The 26,232-nt window shown below is 42.3% G+C and overlaps 1 protein-coding gene across 1 annotated transcript in view; it reads right to left on the reverse strand.

Moving 5' to 3' along the window:
• Window positions 1-774: 774 nt before the first annotated feature.
• Window positions 775-26,232, reverse strand: part of LOC309683434 (protein unc-13 homolog B-like) — a gene marked incomplete at its 5' end in the record, with an annotated part of 225,302 nt that continues 199,844 nt past the window's right edge. The window contains 8 exons of the mRNA XM_082497718.1: window positions 775-1,881; window positions 3,074-3,233; window positions 4,485-4,577; window positions 9,910-10,057; window positions 10,457-10,537; window positions 15,452-15,508; window positions 22,818-22,941; window positions 24,876-25,028. Of these exons, the coding sequence (XP_082353844.1) occupies window positions 1,596-1,881; window positions 3,074-3,233; window positions 4,485-4,577; window positions 9,910-10,057; window positions 10,457-10,537; window positions 15,452-15,508; window positions 22,818-22,941; window positions 24,876-25,028 (1,102 nt within the window). The 3' untranslated portion in view covers window positions 775-1,595. The remainder of the gene's footprint in view (window positions 1,882-3,073; window positions 3,234-4,484; window positions 4,578-9,909; window positions 10,058-10,456; window positions 10,538-15,451; window positions 15,509-22,817; window positions 22,942-24,875; window positions 25,029-26,232) is intronic.

Below are 26,232 nucleotides of genomic sequence, written 5' to 3' on the forward strand. Positions count from 1 at the left end.
TATAACACACCATGGACAAGAACAAAGCAGATGTGCCATCGCAGAACTCTACAAGCAGGCCCATGAAATACAGGAGTCGTATCATACAGCTGTACAAGGTTCAGAGAAAATAGAAAAAAAAAAAAAGTCATTCAATATGCAGTCCTTGAATTTATTGACAGTATTACAGTACTTTATGGGCTTGTTCCAGCTGCACTTTCCAGAGTACACAGGCAGCTGGAAATAGCCAAAAAATCCCCATAATAGTAAAAATCCCCCAACAAACATACCTCAGGTGCAATCAGTACTCCAGACCTTCCTGCTTATGAATTTTCAGTCAGAAATTCTGACCTCCCTGCAATCACTTTGCTCAGGACAGTGTTTCGTTTTGCAAGAAAACAAAACCAGCATGCTCCTTTTAAGACAGTGCAAAAATATTTTCAATGGTATCGTTAAATCACAGATTAATGACAATCAGCATGGACCAACGGCAGCACGGCCAACAGCGACTTCAAGATCAGAACTGAATGGACCTGCTGCCCCTTGACCAGCACTCCAGACTGAGTGCTTGCACAGGAGAGAGGTGTTGCTCTCTCCCAAGCGAGCCGTCACTTCTAGGTTCATAGTGAGGAATGGTCTCAGCTACTCCAGACTAACAAAATGCTACAGAAAGCCTGCAAGTATTAAATTATCCAATCCTACGTCAAAAAAACTAACAAAAGAATATTGAAGAGGGAAAAGGATATAGCAGCCATGTTATTTGTCATGGCTCTCATGTTGTTCCCTTCCTTACCGTGTTGATCATGGTATCCAATGTGTGACTTGCGGAGTTCAGCAGCTTACAGCACCCCCATGGTGATGCAGGATTCCCAGCAGCACGCAGGGATTTATATTCTCTGAGACATACCACCTAATTACAACGGCAGAGCAGCTGCAGTCTGCTCCTGGTGTGTTGCCTTTGCAGCTTTTGGCTATGAGATCTCAGGCCCCTCTGCACTTGTCCACTGGTCTCACCCATGCTCACCGCAGCACACCCATGGTCACACATTCATTCAGTGTGCATTCTCAGAGCAATTTGCAACTTCTTTTTTAAGCAGGCATTGAAGTGTCTGTGTATCACATCGGGACACTGTGCCAAAACATCCCCTGGCAGCTCCACAGTACATGAATTCAAGGAGAGAGAACTGTGCTTTGCCAAAACCCCAAATCATTCTTCTTCTCCTAATTTCCACACAGTTGTGTGTTTGTATCATGGTGTGATTATGTAGAACCTTTTTAATGTCTGCCAACTTCAGATGATAAAAATCACAGTGCTGCATATCAACAAAACCCAGCATACCCAGCCTCCAATATAAAATAATTTATATACACAAAGCAGAATTTGCATCTTAAATAAGAAGAGATTGTCTCATTCTCTATGGTGTCTTACCCAGCTACTAAAAAATAAATAATTCACATCAGATTGATGGATTTGTTTCCTGTACAGCACACGTGCGCTATCGGAGCTGACAAAGACAACATGAAAAAACCTTTTGTAATTAATAAAAGAGAATTGTTGAACACTTGCACATATTGGCACAAGGCAGAAGAGAAAAGGGAACATTACACAGCACAGCTCAGGTGCCTTCCTCTGTGGAACGGGATTCAGATTTCAACTTTACAAATTCTCTGGCAACTTCATCATTGGTTCGTTGAGAGAGAATCCTCAGGACTGTAAGTCCAGTCTCATCCATGTGAATCCTGCGCCCGAGGGGGCACCAGCAAGCACAGCTTCCTTTGTCTGCTATGTCTCTGAGCTGCATCACTGCTATCCCCAGTACTCGGTCCTCCCGAGCAAAGCAGTAATCCTTCACGCAGACTTGGAGCTCGTAGGCATCAGGGCCGTCTTCATTCCCCAGTATGCTGAAAAACACATACAGGTTTACTTAGTTTCTCAGAATGCACAAATTCCTCTGCAAAATAAAGATGCCAGCAGCTGGCTAGAGTGCTTAGATGAGCCACAGAAAACTCCTTTCTACAGAAAACCCTGGTCAGAGAGGGAGAAGGAAAACGTAGGGCATACGGGCATTTTTGCCGTTTCGTGGCTGATAAAGACAACCTAGCTACATAAACAGAAAAAACAAACAACCCTTATTATCAAGTTGCCTCTGAGTGTGTGTGTGCGCGCATGTGTTAAACTGTGAAATGAGGAGTGGAGAACATTAAAGCCATGCTAATAGATTTTCAACTCAGATGACTTTAAACATTTCTGCTTCTGCTCAGGGTTGCTTAATTTCAGTAATTAATATTTTAATTAGATTAAGTCTTTGTTAAAGATTCAGAACCTTCCATTAAAGCAAAAGCTAATAAAAATACATCCCCAATCTTTCTGATGTTTCTAAAATTAAAAGAATAAAAAAAAAGGACAAAATCTTTTCACTTAGAGGAAGCCCGCCTTTTGCCACATCAAAAAAATTATACGGGTATACGGACAGTCCCTCTCCCCCAAGATGTTTACAGTCTTTTTCTGGTCATCTCTTCTCCTCTCATTCTTACTGTACAGCTGGGTGAGCACTACTCTGTAGCTCCCTTTGTTGAGCCTTCCAAGACGGAAGATGCCTTTGTAATAATGAAAGCCAAATAAGAAGAGATCAATACTCGGTGTTAAAAAGACTGCAATTTTAACAGTGCAACTTACTACCAGTTTCCTTGGAAACAAGTTCAGAAAGCATGTCCCACAGGTCAAGCTGGGACAAAAAAACACACATTAAAAGAACTAAAAATACATCATGAGCTTTTAGCCTCAACTGTACTAATAAAAGATACAAAGTTTATTAAAATGATGGAGCACAGTAAAATATGTTGATAGGACACAGGGCATTTCAGAAAGTAGCCAAAGGACACTGCTGGTATAGAACAAACCTCAGCATCTCACCCACAGCAAAAACTCCCATAACCTAACTTTTCCTGCCAAGGCACCAAACTCTGGGCCAAGCTACTTGTTCAAGTGCTCCTTTGAGCCCTGGGCAGGCTGTTCGTGGACACGGGAAAACCCTATCTGTCCTCTGCATCTGCACTCTCCACATCAGATCCCCAGGCTATTTTTCACACTTACAAGTGAAAAGTTTCATTGTATTTGGGAGCCCAGTTGTTGCTCTTTGACTTGGTTGTGAACTTCCTCTTCTTGTCACTCTGATGGGGCCCAATCATGGTGATTTCAACAAATGGACGGAACATGCCAGACGTTTGCCACTTCAGGTCGTTGGCTGCCACAACTGGAAAAGAGTGTCACAACCTGTTTTACAGTAAATACTCACTTGTTCCCATTGCTCCGGACACCCTTCCCCTGCTATGCTTTCAATTTCTTCTTTTAGCGGACAAAGTCCAACTCAAAACATGTGAGTGTCCTGACACACGTGGGAAGGACTTTTTTGGAAGATATGCTCTTTTGCTCTAGTTTAATTCTGCAATGGGAATTTAATGCTTGGGACAGCACTTAGTTTTTGCCATATGCATAGTCAAGAAATTAGTCTAAAAAACAGGCATTCATGCAACTCTGGGCAGGCTGCCCTTCCAGTTCAGTGCTTAACTCTTCATGGTAGATCCCCCATCCTTGGAGGTGTTCAATGCCAGGTTGGACGGGGCTTTGAGCAACCTGGTCTAGTGGGAGGTGCCTCTGCCCATGGCAGGCGGGGTTGGAACTAGATGGTCTTTAAGGTCCCCTCCAACCTAAACCATTCTGTGATTCTATGATTATGTGTGGGATGAGAAAAAAAACAGCGCATTTAGGGACCAATATTAAGGTCTCTGTTGAAAAGGAAAATAAGAGCACAGGTAAGACAAACAAAGCCCATGAGCTGTGGGTGGCTCCAGAGCCCAGAATTATTAGCTCTTTAATTTTTGTTCTCTCTCAGGTCACTGCAGGGAACAGACTGAAGCATAGGAAACAGCTCTGAAAATTTTTTGCATTGCAGTGTAGATTTAGCCAGAAGAGAGGCATGAAGAGCTGTTTATATAAATCTTTAGAGGAAATTAAAGTAGTTAAATATGCTGTACTTGAGCAAAGGAGATGAAGGAGGAAGAGGAAGCCTGAGATGAATCACTGCTTTGGTTATTTTCAGAGCAGCTCCTTAGGGACCAGCGTGGCCTTCGGGATGGGGGAGAGGAACCTCTAAATTCTTACCGGCTCTGAGATCTCCCGGTTTACACTAAGCAATTTCGCAACATTGCCCTGTCCTGCTGCCCTGTTCTCTGCAGCACAGGCTACACTGTGGCGCCTGGAGAGAGCCATCATCTGATTTTTGTTTATTTCTTATATCGTTTCCAATAAACAACAGGCTATACATTGCCACGTCACTGGCTGGACAAGCTCGTTTGCTGTTTCTCTAAATGTTCCTGATGTAAAACAGAGAAAAGAATTCTGGATTCACATCACATGAGCTAACACAGAAGTATAATGACTGCCAACTGGAGATTTGCCACGACAGAGTCACAGAGCCTGAGCAGTAACACATGCTTTGCCATACCTTTCACCGTGACCTTGTGTTCACCAGTTCCTGGGTGGGTATACAGGTCAATCTGTATGGACACTTCACCCACAGGATCATCCACACCAGAGCCTGTTGGAAGAAAATTGACACCCCCCATGCACACATGGCCTATTGTCTGTTGGCACCCATCTTTGGTTTATGGCCTCAGCAAGACTATATAGCGTTTTCACAGTACACCTTCCACAGCCAGCTCTTCAGTCAACATCAATAATGTAACATTAATGCAAAATAACATCAGGCTTGCATGCCAACACGCATAAACGCTAACGTTTTTTGCACTCCACCATAAAGACTGCATCCTGTTGAGAATACTAGTAAGAATTTAAAAAGAATTTAATAGGCCTAAAGCTTGACAAGAGACTCTCACAGAGAGCAAGGATTTTTTCAGAGATTCCTGCCAAGCTATTGTGCGCACATGCAGGCATTCCAGTGGTGGGCATCGGCATTCCTATCTGCTCAGGGAAGAAGGGAGGACAAAAAACCCAATAAAACAAACCAAAACCAAAACCAAACCACACCAGAGAGGAAGTCTAGGAAAAGAAAGACAAAGATGTTAGTGATTTGCACTGAGCCATAGTGCAGTCTCACCCCCTAAGGAGCTTTTTCCATGTTATACATCAGATAAAAGTTGTCATCCTGACAGCCTATCTGCTTTCCTTTGGAGGATAATGAGATTCCCTTCACTGTTGTGCCCCAAAAAGGATGAGAGAGAAGCACTCAAAACTTGCATACTTATTTCCCTTCATCAATTAGCCAGGGAGAAAACAAGACCTAGCTTCACAGAGGAAAAGATAACATGTTGCAACAGAGGGAGAAGACCTCATGAACCTTACAATTCATGCATTATGATGTTTTCAACTTTCATAACTTTTAATCATAATTATCACGCAATATGTGGAAATGACATTTTTCTGGGTAGAAAAGTCAAGATGTCATGTAAATTACAGAAACAGACTGCTTTGCAAAATGAAAATGAAGTCTTTGATAAGATAGTGAGATTGATTTTACTTTCCCTTTGATAACTGTCTGATCTCAGGTTGACAATTAACAATGCTGCTGTAATTGGGATACCTACAGGGTAATTGGGCACCTATGAACAGCAGTGTTATTTTGCCAATTTTGAGGCTAAGACACATTACTAAGTGAAAGAATTGGTGTGTTTTAAATTCAAGATAAGGAGCTTGAAGGATATCATTAAACAAACATTTTGATTAGATAGATCTAACACATCAACTTTCACAAGAGCAGTCTGCAGGCAGCAAAAACACTCATTTAAAAACCAGGAGGTTGAGAGCTAATCTGTGCAATTCTCTGAAGAGAATTACATGGCACAGAACTGTAGGCAGTGAAAGTCACATTAATAGACAAGTAAAAGTATCTGAGCAAACATAACAGAACCTCAAATTATCATCTCAGGGTAGATTCTCATTCTTGACCCGAGTACAACAAACAGCCTCTAGGCTGTAACATTTGTACATGATCTTGAAAGTACTGTTTTCTCCCTGCTTAGAAGGGCAGTGTTCCTTCTTTTCTGTATATAGGCACAGAGCTTTAAAATTGATAGACTTAATTATCGACCTGACCCATCTGATGGTGCAGATCTGTAACTTATACTGTTGGTGTTTTCCATGGGAACAGACAAGATGTATCTAACAACTTTATCAGGCCACATCTGCAGAAACATCAGCTGCCAAACACTCAGGTCTTCATTTTACTGATCTTTAGTGTAATTAATAGGTTATAAAGGAGACACTGATGCTTCAGAGGAATGACAGCAGAACCATCTCATTACCTTGGAGGGAGACAAAATTTAGATATTTTCATTTCTACCTTCAATCTTGTCTTCTCATACAAAAATCTTGTTCTATTTAACTGAAATGTTGAGACAAAAAAACCCACTTTGTAGATGGCCAGAGAAAAGTATTCTGATCGCATACAACTGTGTATATACATGTACTTGCACATTTAGTGACAAGTAGATTTAAATTTTGACAAGATAAATCTCATTGGTACTGCGATACTGGAAGGTGAAACTGCAGAACTGAGCTCGTGCAATGGGTTACAGACATATTTCACCTAAGGTAACAAAAACACTTTGGACAGCAGAAAATAAATTGAGAGATGAAAAACAAGACTTATTTTTTAAGGCTTTCCTGAGCACCCAGGCTTTTAGCTAACTCCTCTTCAAGCCAGATGTTTCAAGCTCAGCCACAACCTTGAGTGCATATCAGACATTACCATGTATTACAGTAGCCTGTCTCAGCAGACCATATGCATGCAAGTCTAGGACTTGAAACAGCAATACACAGCCCATGTTAAAAGGTAGGGAACAAGTCTGCAGCATCTCTCAAAAAACAGTCCATTTTCAAGACAGCTTTCACATCCCATGAATAAGTCTCAAGCTTGGGGACAGGCTCTCAGGCAGGGTACAGACTTCTACACCGTGCAACCTGTGGCTCCATCTGTGGGATGCAAGCATTTGGTGAAAGTTCACTTCTACAGGGAGCTACAGGGAACGGTTCTCTGGAAAAGGTTTCTGGGCATGGGAAAGATGACTTCAAAAGCAAGGCCGTTGGCTAATGTTGTTATGGTAACAACATTAGTCTTGAACATACCCTTATCAGGAAGAACGTCCTCATTAGCGGTAAACCTAATACCTTTCCCATCATGCACTGAGACATGAATTCAAAAGGCAAGAAGCAAGCAGGATAAAGAGAGAAGAGTGTGAATTACAATCCAATTAGTGGTGTCACTTAAACAAATACAAGACAAATATTCTAGCTCTTAATAGACAAAATATCCTCTTAGATCTTCTGCACCAACACAGGCTTTGGAGAGCAAGGCTGTCTGAGAGCAAGGGATTGTCTGGGTTAAAACAAGCACAGAATTTGTGCTGGCATAACTAAACTGCAAGCCATGATCCAACTTTGCAGAGCAAATATTTAACGGCACAGTGCTATAGAAGCCTGCTCAGTAAGAAAATGAGGGCAACAGATACCTCACAAACTGGAAGATGTAACCATTGAGCAGGGATGTAAGAGAGGCAAACAGTCAGCATTAAATAGTTCTGCATGCAGCCATTTCCTCCCATAGGCTTGTGAGAAGCCTGATTTATGCACAAGGAAACATCAGTCAGAGAGCTCTGGTAAGCAGATGCCAGCTGTAAATACTAGTGCTGTTCTTTCCATCCCTCCAACACATGTGCAAACTGATCTACCAATTGGGGTTACTGAGAAGTGTATGCAAGCAATACCCTTTTCTAGCCCCAAACCCAGGAGCAAGTCATGCCTTTCTCAGAGACATTCCATCATTGATCGATCCTACGGATATTGGGTGGCATAGCTTCAGTCTTTTGTTCCCCAAACAGGGTCCAAAACTCTCAAGCCTACTAACGTAGAAGATGCTGATTTGGATCAGCTCAGTGGCCCACCACGCCTGGTACCTGTCTCCTAAAGTGGCTCAGACAAGCCACAGAGAAATGTCATCAGTCAGCTATGAGGTATAACTGATGACATCATAACAAGTGTGTCTTATGTCCTAAAACTAGAGCTTAATTCTTTCCAGCTTCTTAAAGAAAAATAAAAATACCCAATACACACATATTTCTGTGGCAACTCTGTATATTCCTGCTGCTCTCAGATTATTTTCAGTTCTCTTTGTGTATCTGCTGAATACTCCTCAGTGGAGTTTTTATAGTCAAATCATGCATTACATGAAGCTGCTTCCTCATATCAACTTTTGAATTTGCCTCTTTGCAACTTCAACCACACATCTTCTTCCTCTAATTTTAAACACTCCTGACTGTAGCATGTAGCGTATAAGAGCAGTGCTGCACGCATCTTTATATCCTGGTTCATCACGACAAGATAATAGGATCCACATAAAAAACTACCTCCAATTCATGGTCTGGATATATAAGGGGAAACATGTGCCATAGAACAGCAAAGACTGAAAACACACTGTGCACACAAGTTCACAGTTAAAAAGTGTATTGGTTAACTGTAATGGGAACAGCTAAGTTCCTGGAGTCCCTTGTGGATGTAGCAGTCTTTGACCTGTGTGGCCACTGGATGTCATCCTTGCTCTGCCGGGACACAGCTATAGGACCATTCTCTCAAATGCAGGTTAGTTAACTTTAGCAATAGTGCTAAACTTCAGTGTTTTAATGCAGTATATTTCAACCTAAGCAAGAATATATTGTGCTGCTAAAGGCAGGGATGATTCAGTCCTCCAAAACTACACTCAACTTTTCACTTTAAAAACAAACTTTGTTTTGCTCAAGAATTCTCAGTGCTTTCTCCACTGGTTGGGGAATGCCTGTATCAAGCAGTCTCATTTGCACATGAAGGGAAAATCTGTTGGCTAGGGAGTGCTTTCCCCTTGATTTCAGGGCTCGGTGTGACAGTATGCTGACAGTTAGTAGAGTCTGTGGGGTCACCAGCTCTCATAGGTTTGGAAGGATTAATAGAAAAAGGGCCTCCTGCGAAAAGATAGCAGAAAGACACCCGCATGGAATTGTATGTCTTTTGCTGCTGAGACATAGTAGCCCAACACCAAGGCTTGTATTTAAACAGCCTGAAAACTTAAAACATCAGTTTCAGTTTTGACCTAACCTCTGATATTATCTGTCCCCTCTTCCTGAGATTAGTGAGATTCATAGTCAGCCAGTGAGAGTCCCTGACAAGAGATCAAATTATTCTGTACAACATCAAAGCAATGACATAGCGCCAAAGCAATGAAACAGCACTACTATTATGCTTTCCCAGAGCGCTACCAAAGAACTCCAGTGATGCATCCCCGGAGCTAACTAATATGTTGTGGTGATTTGCAATCACCTAGCTCGCACATACCCTGTACTGGCTGCAGACAAAACACTCTCCGAACTTACTCTCCTAAGAGACTTCTCCCTTTACAGGCAGCATGTAGCTCTGTGACTCATCACATTGCTGTCAATCAGCCTTAGTCAGGACTACACAGGCTGCTGGCAGCTGGCCTGCGACACAGGCACCGACTAGTTCCTGCGGTGGTGTCTTGCTGAAATGGTCTCTCACGCCACCGTGTAAAGTCTCAGTACAATAACTTCAAATTTCACTTCTTTTAAGTCACCCACCCACATTAATTCATGAAACGTGACTGCTAAGTGAGGATTGCAGAAGAAAAAGACCACAAACACCCCAGGCCTTATGTTTCACATTTCTGCTCTCTCAAAATGTAGTTGTTGAGTGGGAAAAAAAAAACAAACACCCTTTCCCTGCTTCCCAGTTTCAAAAGCTCTGAACTGTCATGTTTCCAGAAACGTTACTGCCAAAAGCACTCTACAAACTGGCAGTACAAGACCGAGCAATTACGAACAGAGCAGATAGCTCCATTCAACTTTGCCAACAACACAAAAGAGTCTTACCCTGGGCTGTCTGAGTCTGGACAAAGGTTTTGATGAGAGTGTCTGTGGTCTGAGTGTAGAGAGAGAGAGCATATCGAAGTGACTGCAGGTCCGGACTCTTCTCCAAGAAGGTTTTCTTCAGACCGTTCCCACCAGCATGGAAATATTGCTAAGAGTAAAAAGAAACAGGAAAAATAATGAGGAAGAACTGCAACCAGCAACAAACATTTACATGCTATTGCATGTTTGGATGAGAAAGAGCTGGAAAAATTCACAAAATAGCTTCTGAACTGGAAATACAGCTCTTAGACCAACGAATAACAACTGCTCATGGCTTTCCTCTTCCAAAGCACTTAAATATAAATATGCTGGCTACCAGCACATACCAGTCACCTGAGCCTGTTCAGGTTTACACAGACATGGCAGTATCACTCACTCAGTGCCTTTATCACTAACAGCAGTGACAGACTCCTGCCATCTCCTGAGCTATCCTCCCAGGCACTATCCTCCCAAATAGTATTTGTGGATGGAGCAAGGGAATGACAGAGACAGAAATGGAGTCACTTACTTTGATCGTATCCAATGCCAGATCCAAAACAGCACACTGCTTTGGAGTGAGACTCCTAGTTTCTTCTCTCACCATATGATCCTGCAAACAACCATTATATTTGACATGAGTATGTTGTCGGAGACTAATGGAAAGGAGTCACCATTATCACCTCTTTCTCTGGATTCATGCTGTGGCTACGTGGCCAAGGCATTAATTCAGCTGTTTAAGGAATGCTTAATGGAGTCTCTCAGAGTCATTTATTACAGCTTAACTTGAAAATAAAACCACTTTCTCTGTTTCTTGCCAGCACAGAAGAGAGAAGTAAGGAAAGGAACTGGGTAGCGATGAGTGACAATTTAAAATCACAGTTTGTCTCTCAGAAAACTCAAATAGGAGTCTGCTTGCTACCCCTGTCATTCTAGAGCAACCACAAGAAACCTGTCAAACCATCACCTAAATCAAGAAATTCTGAGAACCAGGTATTGGGCAAAGTTCTTTGATGTTGTTTGTAGATTTTTAATTCTTCCATCTAAAAACGTCACTAATACATCATATTATTGGTGCAGAGGAAGAAAAACAAGCAAGCAACATGTTATAGAAAATACCTTTGCTAAAAGAAAAAGTTGTTCCCATTAAGATCCACCATCTCAAATAGCAAGGAGCCAGGAACCCCTTGGAAGGGATTCCCTTTCCTGCAGGGGAGCATATCCCTGTTAGACTCCTTCCTGACTACAAGGATGCGTCATCCTTCGGTATTGCACTACGCTTTTTGTCTCTGATGCTTAGTCTAGGCCTCAGGGAAAACAAACCCCAAATTCTAACTGAGCTGTTGGAGGGTCAGGCCAGCTGGCTGCAGTCTGGGTGCTGAAGCATTCATGAAAAAGGTGCAGGCAAATCGGGCAAAGGCTACTTATCTCTACTTTGAACACGACATAACCTCTGTTAAGAGACACTTTCCAGAAGACTTGTTCACTAAATTGTCTTTGAGTAAAGCGTGCCTAGTGTGTGGCATCATGTGTGCATTTTACACTGATAAGCCTGCTGTCACAGCCTGGTGATTCTTCCCATTGCCTGGTGCTGTCCCCATTCATTATCCACCACGATCCATCTCCTGCCTGATGGAGATGGGGCTCACTGCAGTCTTGGAGTAGTGCTAGGCAGTTGCCATGCTTCTCACAGACATCTAGCTTGCACCTTTGCACAGTGCTGCGTTAAACTATACAGAAGATGCCTCAAGTCAGCAGCACCTCAGACCGGTTTGCATCATACTTTCTGGAGTAGTTGACATGCCTCAACTTGCCTCTTTCCCCTATGCAGGCTGCTGCTGGTCTGCAAAGCCATGTGCAGTGGCACAGCACTCTGTAAGCTGCAAATGATCTTCTGTTGCGACAAGCTGTCCTTAGGGGAGCAATAGCTCTCCTCCCTCTTCTTGATGAGCATTTCAATTGAAGATTATGTGGCTTCACACTTCAGTACACAGAGTAAAACATTCTTCCTCTGTCTGACAGTCAGGTTGAGTGCACAATCAGCCAGACCTCAAGGCCATGTTCATGGGAGAGGCCAGTCCAGTCAGGGCAGCTGTGTCCCCAAGGCAGAGTGACTTTCATGTCTGTTGAAATGACTTCCTAGGTCTCCCTGCCAGATTCCCCACACTGTGACAGAAACCAGGTGGTCAGCATTTTTCTCTTAAACACCTAAAGAGCTCATTAACCCTGCTCTGAGCAGTCACCCTGCTGGTGCCCATGCTGTCGCTGCACCGCAACACATCACTGCTTTCTAAGAGAGTTTCCCAGTACCAGTAACTTAAACACTTTATGTGAAAATAACCCAGTGACTGGACTGGTAGTGCTTGCACCTACACATAGAGGAGCCCATGACTGTCATTCCCCTGCATACCTTCCCTCTGAAAATCCCACACTGTTCCTATAAAGGACTGCACAGAGTGTTACCCAGCACTTGCCAGATTGCTAGCCACAAACACTTACATCTATTAATTATGCAACTTCAAGCAGAAGTAGTGAAAAAAAATATCTTTTCCTGGTCTCATATTCATCATTGTATTCTCCACAGGTACTCTCAGAAGAACCTCTTTGGTCAGACCTCAGCTCACTACCCTGGGGGCAGCGCACAGGAGAGGAGGATGCTGCTCCCTGCTCCAGCTGCCGGCTAGTAAGCAAATGGAGCAGAAAGAGTTTGATAATACATGGGAGGTAGATATGTGGCACCAAGGTGCCAGTTTTATGGTTGGTCTTCCAAGCATTTTAAGATACACTGTGAAATTTGATTTGTCATCAGGACGAGAGCCTGTGCTTGTCAGGTCTGTCAGTCTCAGTTTTCAGCTGAGTTATCTGATTCACCAGCACTCTGTTCCCCCTGTTCTATTTAAGACAAATAAAGCCTAAAATCCATCCCATAATTTTCCCAGGCTTTTAGTGGAACAAAAAATGCACAGGAGAGGGGCTCTGAAGAGCCATTTGCTCATGCCTTCCCTGTTAGCTTGTATGTGCCCACAAAAACAAAAGGACAAAAAATATATATATCCACAGTACTTACACAGACCCAAACAATTTATACTCTTATAATACCTTTACTCTTCTGGAAATTTTTGGACGCAGTGTTGGTTCACACCATCTGCCTGAACTAAAGGTCTCCAGAATTCAGGTGGTAGAGTGCTTTCACACTTGTGTACAACTCTCTTGCCACATATAAAATCCTGTCTACCTATGCTGCTGTAGTCCTATATGTGGATATGCAAATAAAGGCTTGAACACACACCAGGGCTGGCCTGATTTACATGATTACGTGCATTTCTGAAAATGCAGTCCAGAGTTAACAAAGTTAAGCTTTACAGTAACTGAACTGAAGACAGGCTGCTGCTGAGGGACAGTCTTCATCTGACCAGTGCGAACAGAAACAGGCAAAGCTTCCAACTCACTCCTGCCAAAAGACACCTTGTATATATTACAAAATTTCAGTAATGAGAAAATATGGAAGCAGTAAAAGATAACAGTGAATGTCACTGACTATGCCTGAGAATGCAAGCAAGCCATAGGAACTCGCAATTGCCTGTGCACAAACTTGTCTTTGTGGCCTCAGAGGAGAATCATAGAATTGTCTAGGTTGGAAGAGGCCCTTGGGATCATCGAGTCCAACCATCTACCCTACTCTACAAAGTTCTCCCCTACACCATATCCCCCAACACCACATCTAAATGTCTCTTAAACACATCCAGGGATGGTGACTCAACCACCTCCCTGGGCAGTCTATTCCAATGCCCAACCACCCTTTCTGTGGAAAATTCTTTCCTAATGTTCAGTCTAAATCTACCCTGGTGGAGCTTGAAGCCATTCCCTCTTGTTCTGTCATTAATTACCTGTGAGAAGAGACCAGCACCAACCTCTCTTCAGTGTCCTTTCAAATAGTTGTAGAGAGTGATGAGGTCTCTCAGCCTCCTCCTCCTCAAACTAAACAGTCCCAGCTCCTTCAACTGCTCTTCATATGATTTGTTTCATATGATCTGGAGGTACAGAGCAAATTCAGAGCTCTCCCCTTTTGACACCAGGAGTGCATGTAGAGGGCAGAGGTGTCTTCTCTTCCTCCAAATGCTGGGTTCTTGCTGTTATTTTTGAAAGGGGAAGGGGATACTCATAGGAAAAGGAAGTCAGATTTGGAGGCTATGGTCCCGCTCCTGCTCTCCCAGGCTGGATACAAAGCTCCCTTCTGTGCACTTCTCCCATGGAAGTGACATGGAGCAGTGTAAGCGCAGGAGACAGTGGAGGTAGTGCAATCCTCAGGAGCCACCATGTCACCAGGGAGAACAGCCTGGCTGTGGGAGTGCACGGGGCCATCCCCCGGCACCAGTGACAGTTATTCCCCTGGGGAACCACACTTAAGGGTTTATGTTATGTCACTGTTAACTGCTATGTAACAGCCTCAAAATGCAGCTGGAGAAAAGTGTGTGCATCGAACAACACACCCGCGTGTCCAGATCACTCACTACGATTGCTAGTAAGCACTACCTTAAATGAATTGTGTACTGTCTTGGCTCATAAACACACGTATGTGAAATGTGTGTTCTGGTCAAGGGAAACAGACAATTGTAGTTAGACAGCCATAATAAGTGCTCAAGACAAAAAAAAAATATCATGGGAAATGATGAATGCATTTTGAAACTGCACTAATCACTTAGAAGAATGCCCTTTGCTGGGGGAAATTTCCCTGATCACACTCTGAGACAGAGTTCACATTCAGCTCCATCTTCCTTGCAGCACAGTTCATGCACTGTGACGCTTCAGATTTAGACCTCCTCTTGTACAGTATCTGTTTTGTAGCAGAAGTCAAACCACAGCATAGTGCAATTTGAATGTTGTAAGGCATCACTATTTTCATACTATTCCTGTCATGACCAGTGAATTAATGCTTGATTGGCTTATGATGAGGTGGCATGCACTTAGTAACGCTCATGTCATGCACTGTCATGTCATGCGCTGTCAAAACACATCAACATAGCCTTCATGCTAAATGCCAGCTTGCCTGTAAAGAAAGCCCACGCAGAAGGAATTTACAGACACAGGCTCTCTTCCACAAGCAACAGTTATTTTTGTAACAGTTCATATAATTCATCAATAGCTAGCACAATCATCTTTTAATACCAATATCTCATTATAAGGATCACATAAGGGACTCCCTTTTATACATGGGAATACAGAGGAACTGGGCAGATACCGAGATCTCTAGTTTTTTCATTTTAAATTGATATACCAAACTGATCACTGTATCTACAGAAGAGAGAAACTACTTTGATGATTAAATCCACAAAAAAAATTTAACTGTTAATTTAAACACAATACTAATGTTAGCAGAACACATTTAAAAGCACATTTAATGCATTTAAAAGCATTTCTCTACAACTGCATTCAGCAACAAACCACTGGAAGCACAAGACATGCTATGCGCTACTACACTTCCATGCTTACACACACGGACATTGACACAAGCCATGCAGAACAATACCTTCAACTTTGACAAGTGTCCCAGTTCCTTAGCAGCACTGAAAATCAACTGTGTGCCCTATGATGGCAAGAAGTTAGAAAAGAAAGGAGGGAGGGGGGGAAAAATGGTTATAAACAAGCTTTGCATGTTTTTCCTTTGAGCAAGTCAAGTCAGTTCACAGCTAGAACATCAGATAACCACCCCAAGGCCAGTCACAACAACTTGACTCCTTACCAGTCTATTACCTAGTATAAAACCTGGCATTTCTGTGGATACCACATCAAGAGCTATTTTGGAGCACAATATTCTGCTAACTGGTTCACTCTCTCTTACAGCAGCTGCCCATTTAAACAGGATGCACCTTCAAACGGATCGCACGTGCTGGGGGCGGAGGCAGTGCACTGGCTTCCTCTCCAAGTGCTCCTTTAGATTTCAATTCTCAATACACGTGAAGACAGTGAAAGACTGCCCAAAGCAAAAGATTGCACAACTGATGGCAATCTCGCTATAGAAGTAGAGCCCAATCAGCGGGGTAGGGGTAAGCCTACATCAGATCAGAAACAAAACTGGATCCGAGCAGTTTTCAGGAGAGAGATCTGCGACAAAGTTCATTGAATACTACAACATAGTCTTTCCATGTCCAAAGCTTGGCCAATGGCTCTTCTTCCCCTACTGTGGCTTAATGATGCTGTATGACCAATGAAGAAACACAAAGGGAAGATAAATCCAATGATGGGAAATCTTGCTTCAAGTCACTTACACTCTAGTATAATGGATTTTTACACACTTGCTCTGCAATGGTTACAACGACATTTTTCCTTTTCCCCACCACAGCATTTCTCTGTTGTGTAATATTCTTTTTGCCTGGGGAGTTAAGTCCAAAATTTAATGAGAAAGCCAAAAGCAACCAAGACAACTCTCCAGTCTCTTCTCCCAGAGATGCTTTATGGGGTGTTATGGAATTTATTTTCTTCCACTTGGCTCCTTTTCATTCATCTAATCTTGCCTTTTTCTTTTAAAAAGTCACAATTGCCTATTACTCCACTCAGAGTAAAACACCAGCCTGATATAATTCTGGCTATGAATTGTGCATCTATCATATCATGAAACTTTGCCCTCCTCTTCAGCCCTCTTAGCGCAGTAAGATTTGGGCTTTAGGACCAAGACAAAGCTACAAGTGACCCCTCTTCCCTAATTAAACCTCCCCTCTATTATGTCTCTCAGGAACGCCTTAGGTGTGTCAGGAGAGCTGCCCTCTCAAAGATAATCTTTGGCTGTCCTCTATTGTAATCGGTTATTAGGGGCTAGTGTTAAAAGTATGGGTAAATGTCACCACAGGCATCAGTTGAGAAGTGATGTTCCAGCTTAATGTCTGAAATAAGCTTCCAGGGACAGACACTGGTGAGTGGCACTTTCCAGTAGGGTCTTTTTGCTCAGGAAAACACTTAGGAAAAGATGAAGCTCATCTTATTTGGAGACTGCTGGCTCCATGAGGACCACATTTCTCCAAAGGGCTCCAGTAAATCCAATTCTCCTTTCCACAGCCCTCCTTCCGTCTCCTTTACTATTCTTTCTCATCTCAACAGTCCTTCACCCTCCCACTTAACCACAACTGCCATGACCACTCCCCACCCCATCAAACTCTTACCCTGAAACTGTAACAAAGCAAGATGTAAAACCAGAATTATTATATTGCCCTTTGCCCCTGCAACTCAGTCTGTTTTCTTTGCTGCCTTCTTTGATATTCATTTATTTGTTGCCGTTTAAGTCAGTACTCTGTGGAGCAGGAACTACCCCATACATGCATTTGCAAAGGACACTCTAGGAACTGGGTTCTACTGCAAAGATCATTGCTGAAGTAATTCCTTTTTTTTTTTTTCTAGGATTAAAGTTAACATCAGCCCCACTGATGGGTTCCTGTCCTGGTTTGACAGTTCCCCTCAGCAAAAAAGTGTCTTTACACTTGTTACTAGAAGTAGCAGGTACCCTTTCACAGAAGGAAAAGCAGGCAAACAATTTACAGCTGTAACACTGGAAAGACTGAGACACTGGATACCCTCTGCCCATTACAACAGCAGTCCAGAAGTGAATTTTTAGATGAGATACTTTTACTTTAGTGTTGCCAGCTTCAGAAATTTCTTTAAGCTGAAAGACTCTGACCTGAAATCACAGACAACCTCTTGATGTGCTCTATCTGTAACCATCACCTAGCCCTCACTGTTCCTCAGCCTTTTATGTTTGTGGAATACAAATCAATACAAAATGATCTTTATTGACTTTGTAGCTAAACAGAAGCTGTTGATAATTGATTAAATTCACAGCTCTTGGAGGTGGGGAAAGCACAGATGAGGACAATGCATCTATAGAGGAAAGCCTCTGAACTGAGATTGGGAGCTTCCATTGCTGCCAATATCCAATGGGCAGTGTTAGAGTACAACTCTCTAAACCGAAAGAGTACAAAATTCTGTGTATTTCCAGCAAGCAAGGTTGAACATGACTGCATACCAGGAGCAACAAAGATTTTACTGTGGGCCACACCAAATAATCCACCAGGGCACACGGCTTTAGCCAGCACTCTGGTATCCAACAGATGTGCCTGCTGTTCTGTATGATTGGTCATTAAGTTTGTTTCACTTATGGGTCTTAAAACTTAAGGTTTTCATGCCTGTTGACCAACCAGAAAAAAAAAAAAAAAACAACATTTTTATAACGTGAATTTTGAAAAGGTTAAGTGTGCAGTCTCAAAACACACTAACATTAACATCTCTTGATCCAGTATTTTCAGCCTTCATTGGACACTTTTTTTTTTAATGTAAATTTGAACAGCAACATTAAGTAACCTAGGCACATAGTCACCCTGCTGCAAGCTTCTAAGGAGCACAGGTTGGTAACATTGAGCAATATCCAGTGACTTGATATGCTTCAAGGAACAAAGCTGCTCAGATAACTACTCCTCAGTTCTTGCTCACTAAGAAAATCCTCATCAATCAGTGCCAATCTCTGTCAATGTGTCTGCAAGGAGAAGTTATTTTACTGTTACACTGAGTTTGTTACCAACGCTGGTAACTTCTAATGAAAATGGGACAGCTCCTTCCTCTGCCAAATAGCATTCTTGTAAACAAGATGCTATAATGCCTCCAAAAATTTATTTATTCATGAAAAACATATCACAAAGCTCTATAGACAGCACTTATTCCAGGTGTGCCTCTAGGGAATGAAAACAACTAAACTTAAGTAGCAGGTAGTTTTGAGACAAGCTTCCCACAATGGAATTGATCCAATCAAAGATCGAAGATGAGGAAAAATTAAGTTCTCATGAACTGTTTCTGCCCAGTTTTGTGGCAAAGGTAGCTGGAAAGGGGACAGACCTTAGTGCTGGTTTTCCTGGTTCTTCTAAAGAAATTAGTTTTACCTTCCTAAACTTTTTGGAAACATGCAAGATATCTATAGTCTACCACAGAAAGATTTTAAATTCCTTGTTAATGGGCTGACTGTTTCCCCAGTGAAAGCATTCAGAGAAGAATTCAGCTGACTCAAGTCTAATTGCTAGAAGCCAACAGAATTCCACTGATTTATATTCCAAGAGCCTCAAACTCTCACAGCTTAACTGTCCTACAGCTCAGTTGACAAAGTTAGGAAACAAAAGCCTACTGCAAGTCTTTTGAATCCCATCCCTTTTTAGGAAAACTTATTATTACGCAGCCTTATTCTTCTGAGACATAGCAGGGCAAGGAGATTTCAGCTGGTATTGTATGTTCCTTTTCCATATTTTTTTTTATTTCCTACATTCAACAACAATGAGATCTGATCATTTATTAGCAGCATTTATGTTCATTTAAAAAACTTTATCATCAGACAATGTTCACTACCACCTGTTAAAAATTAAGACTATTTTTTAGCTGTTGTGTATTAAACATCAAGAAAATAGGCCTAAAGTGGGGAAAAGGGAAAATACCTATCGATACAGAGATCTGGGCACACGTGCAGTTCACAGACCATCATTTGATTCAAGGCTAAGAAAGCTTTGTCTCCTCATCACAGAGGTAGCCTTGGACTTTTTCCACTCTTAGTGAGCACAAGGGAGAGGATTCATTTAAACTAACACAAGTTAAGAAAGGTTTCAGAAAAACCTCTTAAAGCCACAATCTCCTCCACCACAGAATTGCTCTGGAGCGGTGCTGCTTGCAGATGAGCCTGAAGAACAGCCAGTTTGGAAGTCACATGTAAAATCTGTCTGTAGCTTAAAGAAAATTTTGTTCTTATCCGGGACCGCGTTTTCATTTAGTGAAGTCTGATGAGTAGAAAAAAGCACAGCAGGAGCAAGAACAAATGGAGCCTCATGTGAATGGCTGCAGCGTACCATGTGAAATAAATAAAGGAGAGGCTCCAGAGGAATCATCTGTGTGTAAATTAAGCAAGTCTTCATTGACCGGACTAGTCACTGATGGCATGCTATAGTTTCATCCCAAGCAGTGAAGGAGAAAGAAATGTATAACTAATCTGTTAATATCCCCAAGCATTGTGCACTGAGCCCCAAAATAAGGATTTCCAGAGAGCTGTGTTTGCATATCCACTCATCCAAGACAGAGAGTGTTTAATTAAATGTTGATCTTTACTTAAAATCTAGTGAGGTGTGAACTGCTCGGTGAGTTACTGGAGATCATGTTGCTACTAATCTCACAGCTCATGAGCAGTCAATGCTCAGAGAGGTAGAAGCCACTCATCTGCAAGTCATTAAGGCACCCCCATCTTAGGTCACCAGAGTGGGAGGCTGTAAAACTGCCCCATCCCCATCACATCTTTCACAGGCAGTAGCTGACTGCTTTCTCACCTGAGCCCCACCCTATACAAAAATCTTCAAGCAGCAGCAGAGAATGGAAGAGCAGAGCTCAGATTTTTCTTCCCTGTATGATACAGGCTGAGCTAATTTAAATGGAATAAATCGGTCTGGAGAGTAACAGGCATTAAAGCACTGTGCAGTGACGGGGCCATGCAAGCGACAAGTGAGATACACTGCAGCATGTCAGGAACTTTCCACCTGAGTATGCTTTCCATGACCACCATCAAAAACACTTCTGCACCTCTAGGAGTTTTACAGAAAGGAGACAAAATATTCCCTTAAAAGGGAATCTTTTCTACCATGAACATCCCCTACTTCTCAAGGGTTGCAGAGGAGTTTTAGGAGGGTAATTCCACCCAGTGGTCCTTCAAACATGGAGAGGCAGCACTAGGGCTTTCTATTGCTGAGGGCTGGGAGGAGTGAGTTACAGTGCCTGGGGCTATTTCCGAGTCTGATGTGCTTTCAAATGCAAGAAAAAGACAAAGCAAAATTAGTTAAGAGGTGCATGGCAGAGAAGTAGAATAGCAAAGAGAAAGTACTGCTTCTGCCCACACTGCCAACCCCGAGTGTTGCCTCGCATTTCCCTGACAGTCTTCACTACTAGGGATTATGAAAATCTGATGGTGGCACAATAAATCACCATGGTGCAGGGGATAGTGGAAGCAGCTCTTTGCCCCTGTAGCCCGCCTAGCCTTGCCACACATTCCCTGCTCAAGGACTTCAGACAAGGCAATTTTAATCACTGCATTGTTCACAACCACCTTTCTGAAACAGCAACTCTTTTCCTGTTTGGACTAGTTCAGCCTCCTCACTATGATATAATTGATTAGACAGCCAAAAATCCAGCTAGAAGCATCTACCTGGACTTGTGCAAAGCATTTGACACTGTTCTGCACAACATCCTGGTCTCTAAATTGGAGAGACATGGATTTGATTGATGGACCACTTGGTGGATAAGGAACTGGCTGGATGGTCACACTCAAATAGCTGCAGTCAATGGAAAATTGAGGATGAGCTTCATTACACAAAGAGAGCATCTCAATTTGAAACTGAAGTGACAGCAATAAGAAACTACTCAAAGTGGCTTATAGTACCATCTCGCAGGTTTGAAGATTTAGCTGATCACACTTATTGCCTTCTTCATGACACACGCACTGAATCACTCTCCTACTCCACCTTTAAATTCAAAATTAGCAAATATAAAGCTCAAGCAGCTCCTCCCTGGTTGTCTCCGAGGCTCTTAATCTCACTGCTTCCATCCTGAAGGGGTCATGTTAATGCTGCTCTTACATGACGATTCTAGCACCTGTCCACAAAGACTCTTTAAAGCAATTCAACTGAGAGAAAGAAATGTCATCCTCTTAAATTTAGGTATATTTTTTTTTTCTCCTTTATAAATTAAAAAAGCGGTCAGAAGTGATTACTCCAAATCCAAGCTCAGAGCAAGCAGTCTTTAGCAAATTACACCTCATGCTAATTTTATGCTTAGAAGGCATGACAGCACACCGCGTCTCAGCAGTTTTGTTTAAAGTTGTCATCTCAAGGGCTAAAGACAAAGGCCTTCCCTCTCAGAGCAAAACACACCTATTGCAAGATGCAGGTTCGCATCACTTCTCTAGACACTGCAACCCAAGAAGTCCACTCAAAATATGTAGGCAACTGCTGACTAGTTGAACCACCATCGTTCTACCCAGTACTGGGAAGAAAATAAATCAGCATAAATTAGCCCCAGACCACACGTTTACTCCAACACAGAGATGAAAAGAAGTTCTGGATCATCTCCAGATAATGAGGTTATAGCCCAAACTTCACACTGCCTCCAACTGAGTGTCATCCCCCTGAGCAGCTGGGCATGCGTGACTGACATTTAATCAGTTTCTGTGGTTTCTCAAAATTGGGGAAGAGGTTAATCATCCATTGTTAAAAACATCACTACATTCATGACACACATTCATCCAGCATGTCCACACAGCTGAACAATTATATAAAAGGCTGCCTTTGAAAGCAAACTATCTGGACATGCTTCCAACTCCCTAACATCAGAGACACAGGAATTGTGCCAGCCCATACTTATGTTAAAGCCTTCTGGTGGGTAAAATGGGAGGTGGTGTTATTGAAAAGCAAGCCCAAATTAACCACATCTATACAGAGACACACCTGACTAATAGATGACAGTAATTAGGTGAAAGTGTTTACAGGTGTTGATCTAATGCCATGAAGACAACACTAACTGCCCAATAATCCCACATACACAGCTCTATTTAAAGAATTGCAAATCCCTGATTAATGCAATTTGATATACTTGATGACAACTCCTTTTGGATCAGGGATTTTGAATTGTTCTTTTTCTACATTGTGCTCTGTATCTTGCAACCCTACTGTAACGAGAGCTGCTCTCTTTACTAGGTTACAGACATATTTTTCCACCATTGAGCAGGCTATATGCAGGCAAATCTACCTGGACAGATAACTCATTAGGTCAAGGATGAGTTACGCAGGCAATGGCAACACTTTCTGCTATGAGTCAGGAAGGAGAAAATGCTTTACCGTATGGTCTGTAAGAGGAGGCAGGACAATCAGCTTCTCCATGGTATTCATTACCACCCTCCAGAGCTCTTTCAGCACCCGTTTCAACACTGTCTTTTCACACACAGTCGCAAACAGAGTCAGGCTGCAGGGAGAGAACAAGAACTGCATAAGTTCAAAGAATGCCATTTGCAAGGAAAAAGGAGAAGTGTATGGGAGAATCAGTGCCCCATCCAAAGCAGTTTGTCATAACGATTGCTTTAAGGGTAAAAAAATCTTCCCTTTTCATACAGTGCAGCCTGTCTTCACCCTTGGAGTTCTAGCACTAAAGACATTTGGCCAAAATGGATTATTGACGTTCCTGATCCCCATCATTTCTATTTATTGACTTAGGGATTACAGAAGATACCACTAAGTTATGTGGGTTGGGAATAGTCCAAATAAGAGCAGGCACCATTGACCTGGTTCCCCTTAAGAAGATACTTCCTGATGTTTTAAGTTTACAGAGTAGATAGAAAAAAATTACAAACAAATATAGAACAATAGGTTTTAAACTTCCAAACGGTTATTATTATGATTTTGTTTGAATACCTAAATTAATACTTCCCAGAATGTTATGCAGAAGTTCCTGCACAGGTTCTGATAGCTGCTGAAGTCCCTAAATCTTCCACCTCTATAACCACCTTGAAGCATTTCTTGGACTCCTCTGTATTGTGTTGTAATTTCATTCACCACCAATCACCTGACATATGTTTGTTCCCTTTTACATAAAGAAGTTCTGCTTTATCTCCCTAGTTATTCCTCCATTATTATTGTACAGGCTATCAAAAAAGCCAAGAAGTGCTAGATTCTTCTTCAAAATGATTGTTGGACTTTGGCATTTACTGAACACGCTGGGAGAACTACAAAACAGGAACTCTGCAGCCAGAAGCAGTGCACAGGTGATAGCTGACTCATCTACATTGTGTTCCATCTTCTCACAGATTTCCCTTCTCTCCACAGCTGGTTAGACAGTAAATGCACAAAACTGAACAGGGACAAGACTGATGCGGGTAGGACGCAGGAACATCAAAAAAGACCCTCCTTCTGAAAAGGAGGAAAGAAAATTATCCAGGCTTGGATTATGATAATCAAAATGACTTGCTCCACAGCTGGACAAAAAGCCTGTAGCATACCAAGTTCCCAGTGATACAAAAAAAGGTGGCTTCTCAGTATTTGTGAAGGCACACATGGAAAATGTTCAAATCAGAGGGCTCCTGGATGTAATGATTGCTGCAGAGAGTCACTTACTACATGGCGACCCAAAGGAAAGATGGGACAATCAATACAAAGAGCAACAAAAGAAACTAGATTTTAAACTTGTAAAGCTGAACATCTCTCACAGCTTTTATTCAGAAAATGGCCTACCACCCCTTTCAAAATAAAGAACTGTTGTGCATCAGCAAGAAGTTTAAATTCTACAATGATTAAAAATTGTTTCTCTTTGTAGATCAAGGCTTAGCTGATGAGAATTATGCGCAGTTAGCCACAAAATGTCCCTGTACAGCTGAATCATGCTGCATAGTATTAATGGCAACAGTTAATTAAAGCAATGGATCAAGCTTATGTACATCACACAGTTCAGAAGCTTATTTTCTAGTTAGAACAGCACCAGGCATAACTAGAACACACACACTTAACATGAGTGGGATACTGAGTAGTATATGTATCAAGTATGTAACTACGGTTTGCAATATGTTTCCTAATTGGCTACAGTACAATTTGTATAGGAAAAAAAACACAGCTAATAGACTTAGAATTTCAGCCTTTCCCACTACCTGATCAGCAGTGTGTTTTGTTGATTGCTATAATTGCCAGAGGGAGAAAGAACTGAGAGTGTGGTCTGGCACTGAATGAAGGCTGAAGAAGTGATCCATGGCTCGAAAGAGAGGCAGATATGGGAAGAAAAGCTATTAATTCTTTCTGAGAATTTGGAGGCTGGACATCTCAAGAACAATCCAAGAATACGAAGCTATTCTTCCTTCCCCCATCCTGTTCCCAATCCGATGTGCTGTATGTGTAACATATACTTGAACTTACTTTCCATCCAGGAAATCCATCAAAGGCCTCAGGACATTATCTGCGTCTTGTGCAACCGTGTTTCTGGCATTAGCAGCAACATTTCCCGTCCCTTTCACCTGACAGAGGATATCAGACATTTGCTTGACACACTCATCAATGCGAGTCTGAAAGCTGAACACATAGGAGATAGGCAAAACCAAGATTATTAGTGGAAGACATCTCAGGTCTAGTACACAAGTTAAATATTCCAAGTCCATAAACCATGTACTCAAGTACACACTCTTCCTTCCTGAGATTTGCTGTGCATTTCCTTACAGTATTTGTTGCCAAAGGGCATGCTGCCCAGTTCCTTATGCCCATCATCCACAGACAGCCTACCACCTCTGAACACAAGAGGAATTTGTTCATTCAGCTTGCAAAAAGAAATGATCCTTTCCTGACTTCAAGAAACACTGTTATTCTTAGCTCTAAGCACCGTGCTGCATCTTTGCTTTCTACACAGGGTGTTACACCACAGAGACTGGGATATCTTATGGAGCAATGGCACGAAGCATGCACAGCTCCAAGCACCCAGGAGTCCATTGGCAGTAATCTGGTTATGACCCACCATAGGGTAAGTCTTTAAAACAACAGAGACAGCCTGAAGGCAGACTGAAACCAGACCGCTGCCATCCAGTCCATGCCGTATCAAAGTGTCTGAACAGGATGTGGAGCTCAGCTGTGAAATGATCAGTGTCACTGTAAAGTGACATGCAAGCCATTACAGCACAGTTACTGTTCCGTCTCTTACTGCTAAGAGGAAGTCCAAAATGAAATAATACAATGGTTAAAAATGATGAATAGATCAGCAGAGCTGACAACATATCAATTCAGTGAACAAAGGAAAATGCTTTGACATTTAAAAGAACAGTTACTAACAACAGGCATTACAAGTGACATTCAGCTATCCACTAATGGCACACAGGTTTGAAACCAGGAAGAGAAGTCAGTGCTAGGAGCTAGAGTAAAGGCTTAAGAGCAGGAACACAGGTTTGGAAGTCAACTTTATGTCTGCATAAGTGGGCTGAACTTCTGCTGTGTGAGTCACCTAGGACATCTGTGGGTTGGGTGCTAGCATACAACCCCTCTGCCCTGCAGCTCTCCACCCTGTCACCTCTTTCCTCTCCTGCACTGCCACCTCCAGCCTCACAGTCCCTCTTGCTCACTTCTAACCTGCCTCTCACTGGAGCAAATCCCACAGGAATTCCCTCCTTCACTCCTACAGCCTTCGAGAACAAAACAGAAGCTAGCCTTGCATGAAGTATAAACCCTTTCAGAGCTCCTTTTCTCTATGATATCCTTTAAAGCAGACAACGCTTCTGTGTCCAGACATAAT

The sequence above is a fragment of the Vanellus vanellus genome (assembly GCF_965231255.1).
Source record: "Vanellus vanellus genome assembly, chromosome: Z".
NCBI lineage: Eukaryota > Metazoa > Chordata > Aves > Charadriiformes > Charadriidae > Vanellus > Vanellus vanellus.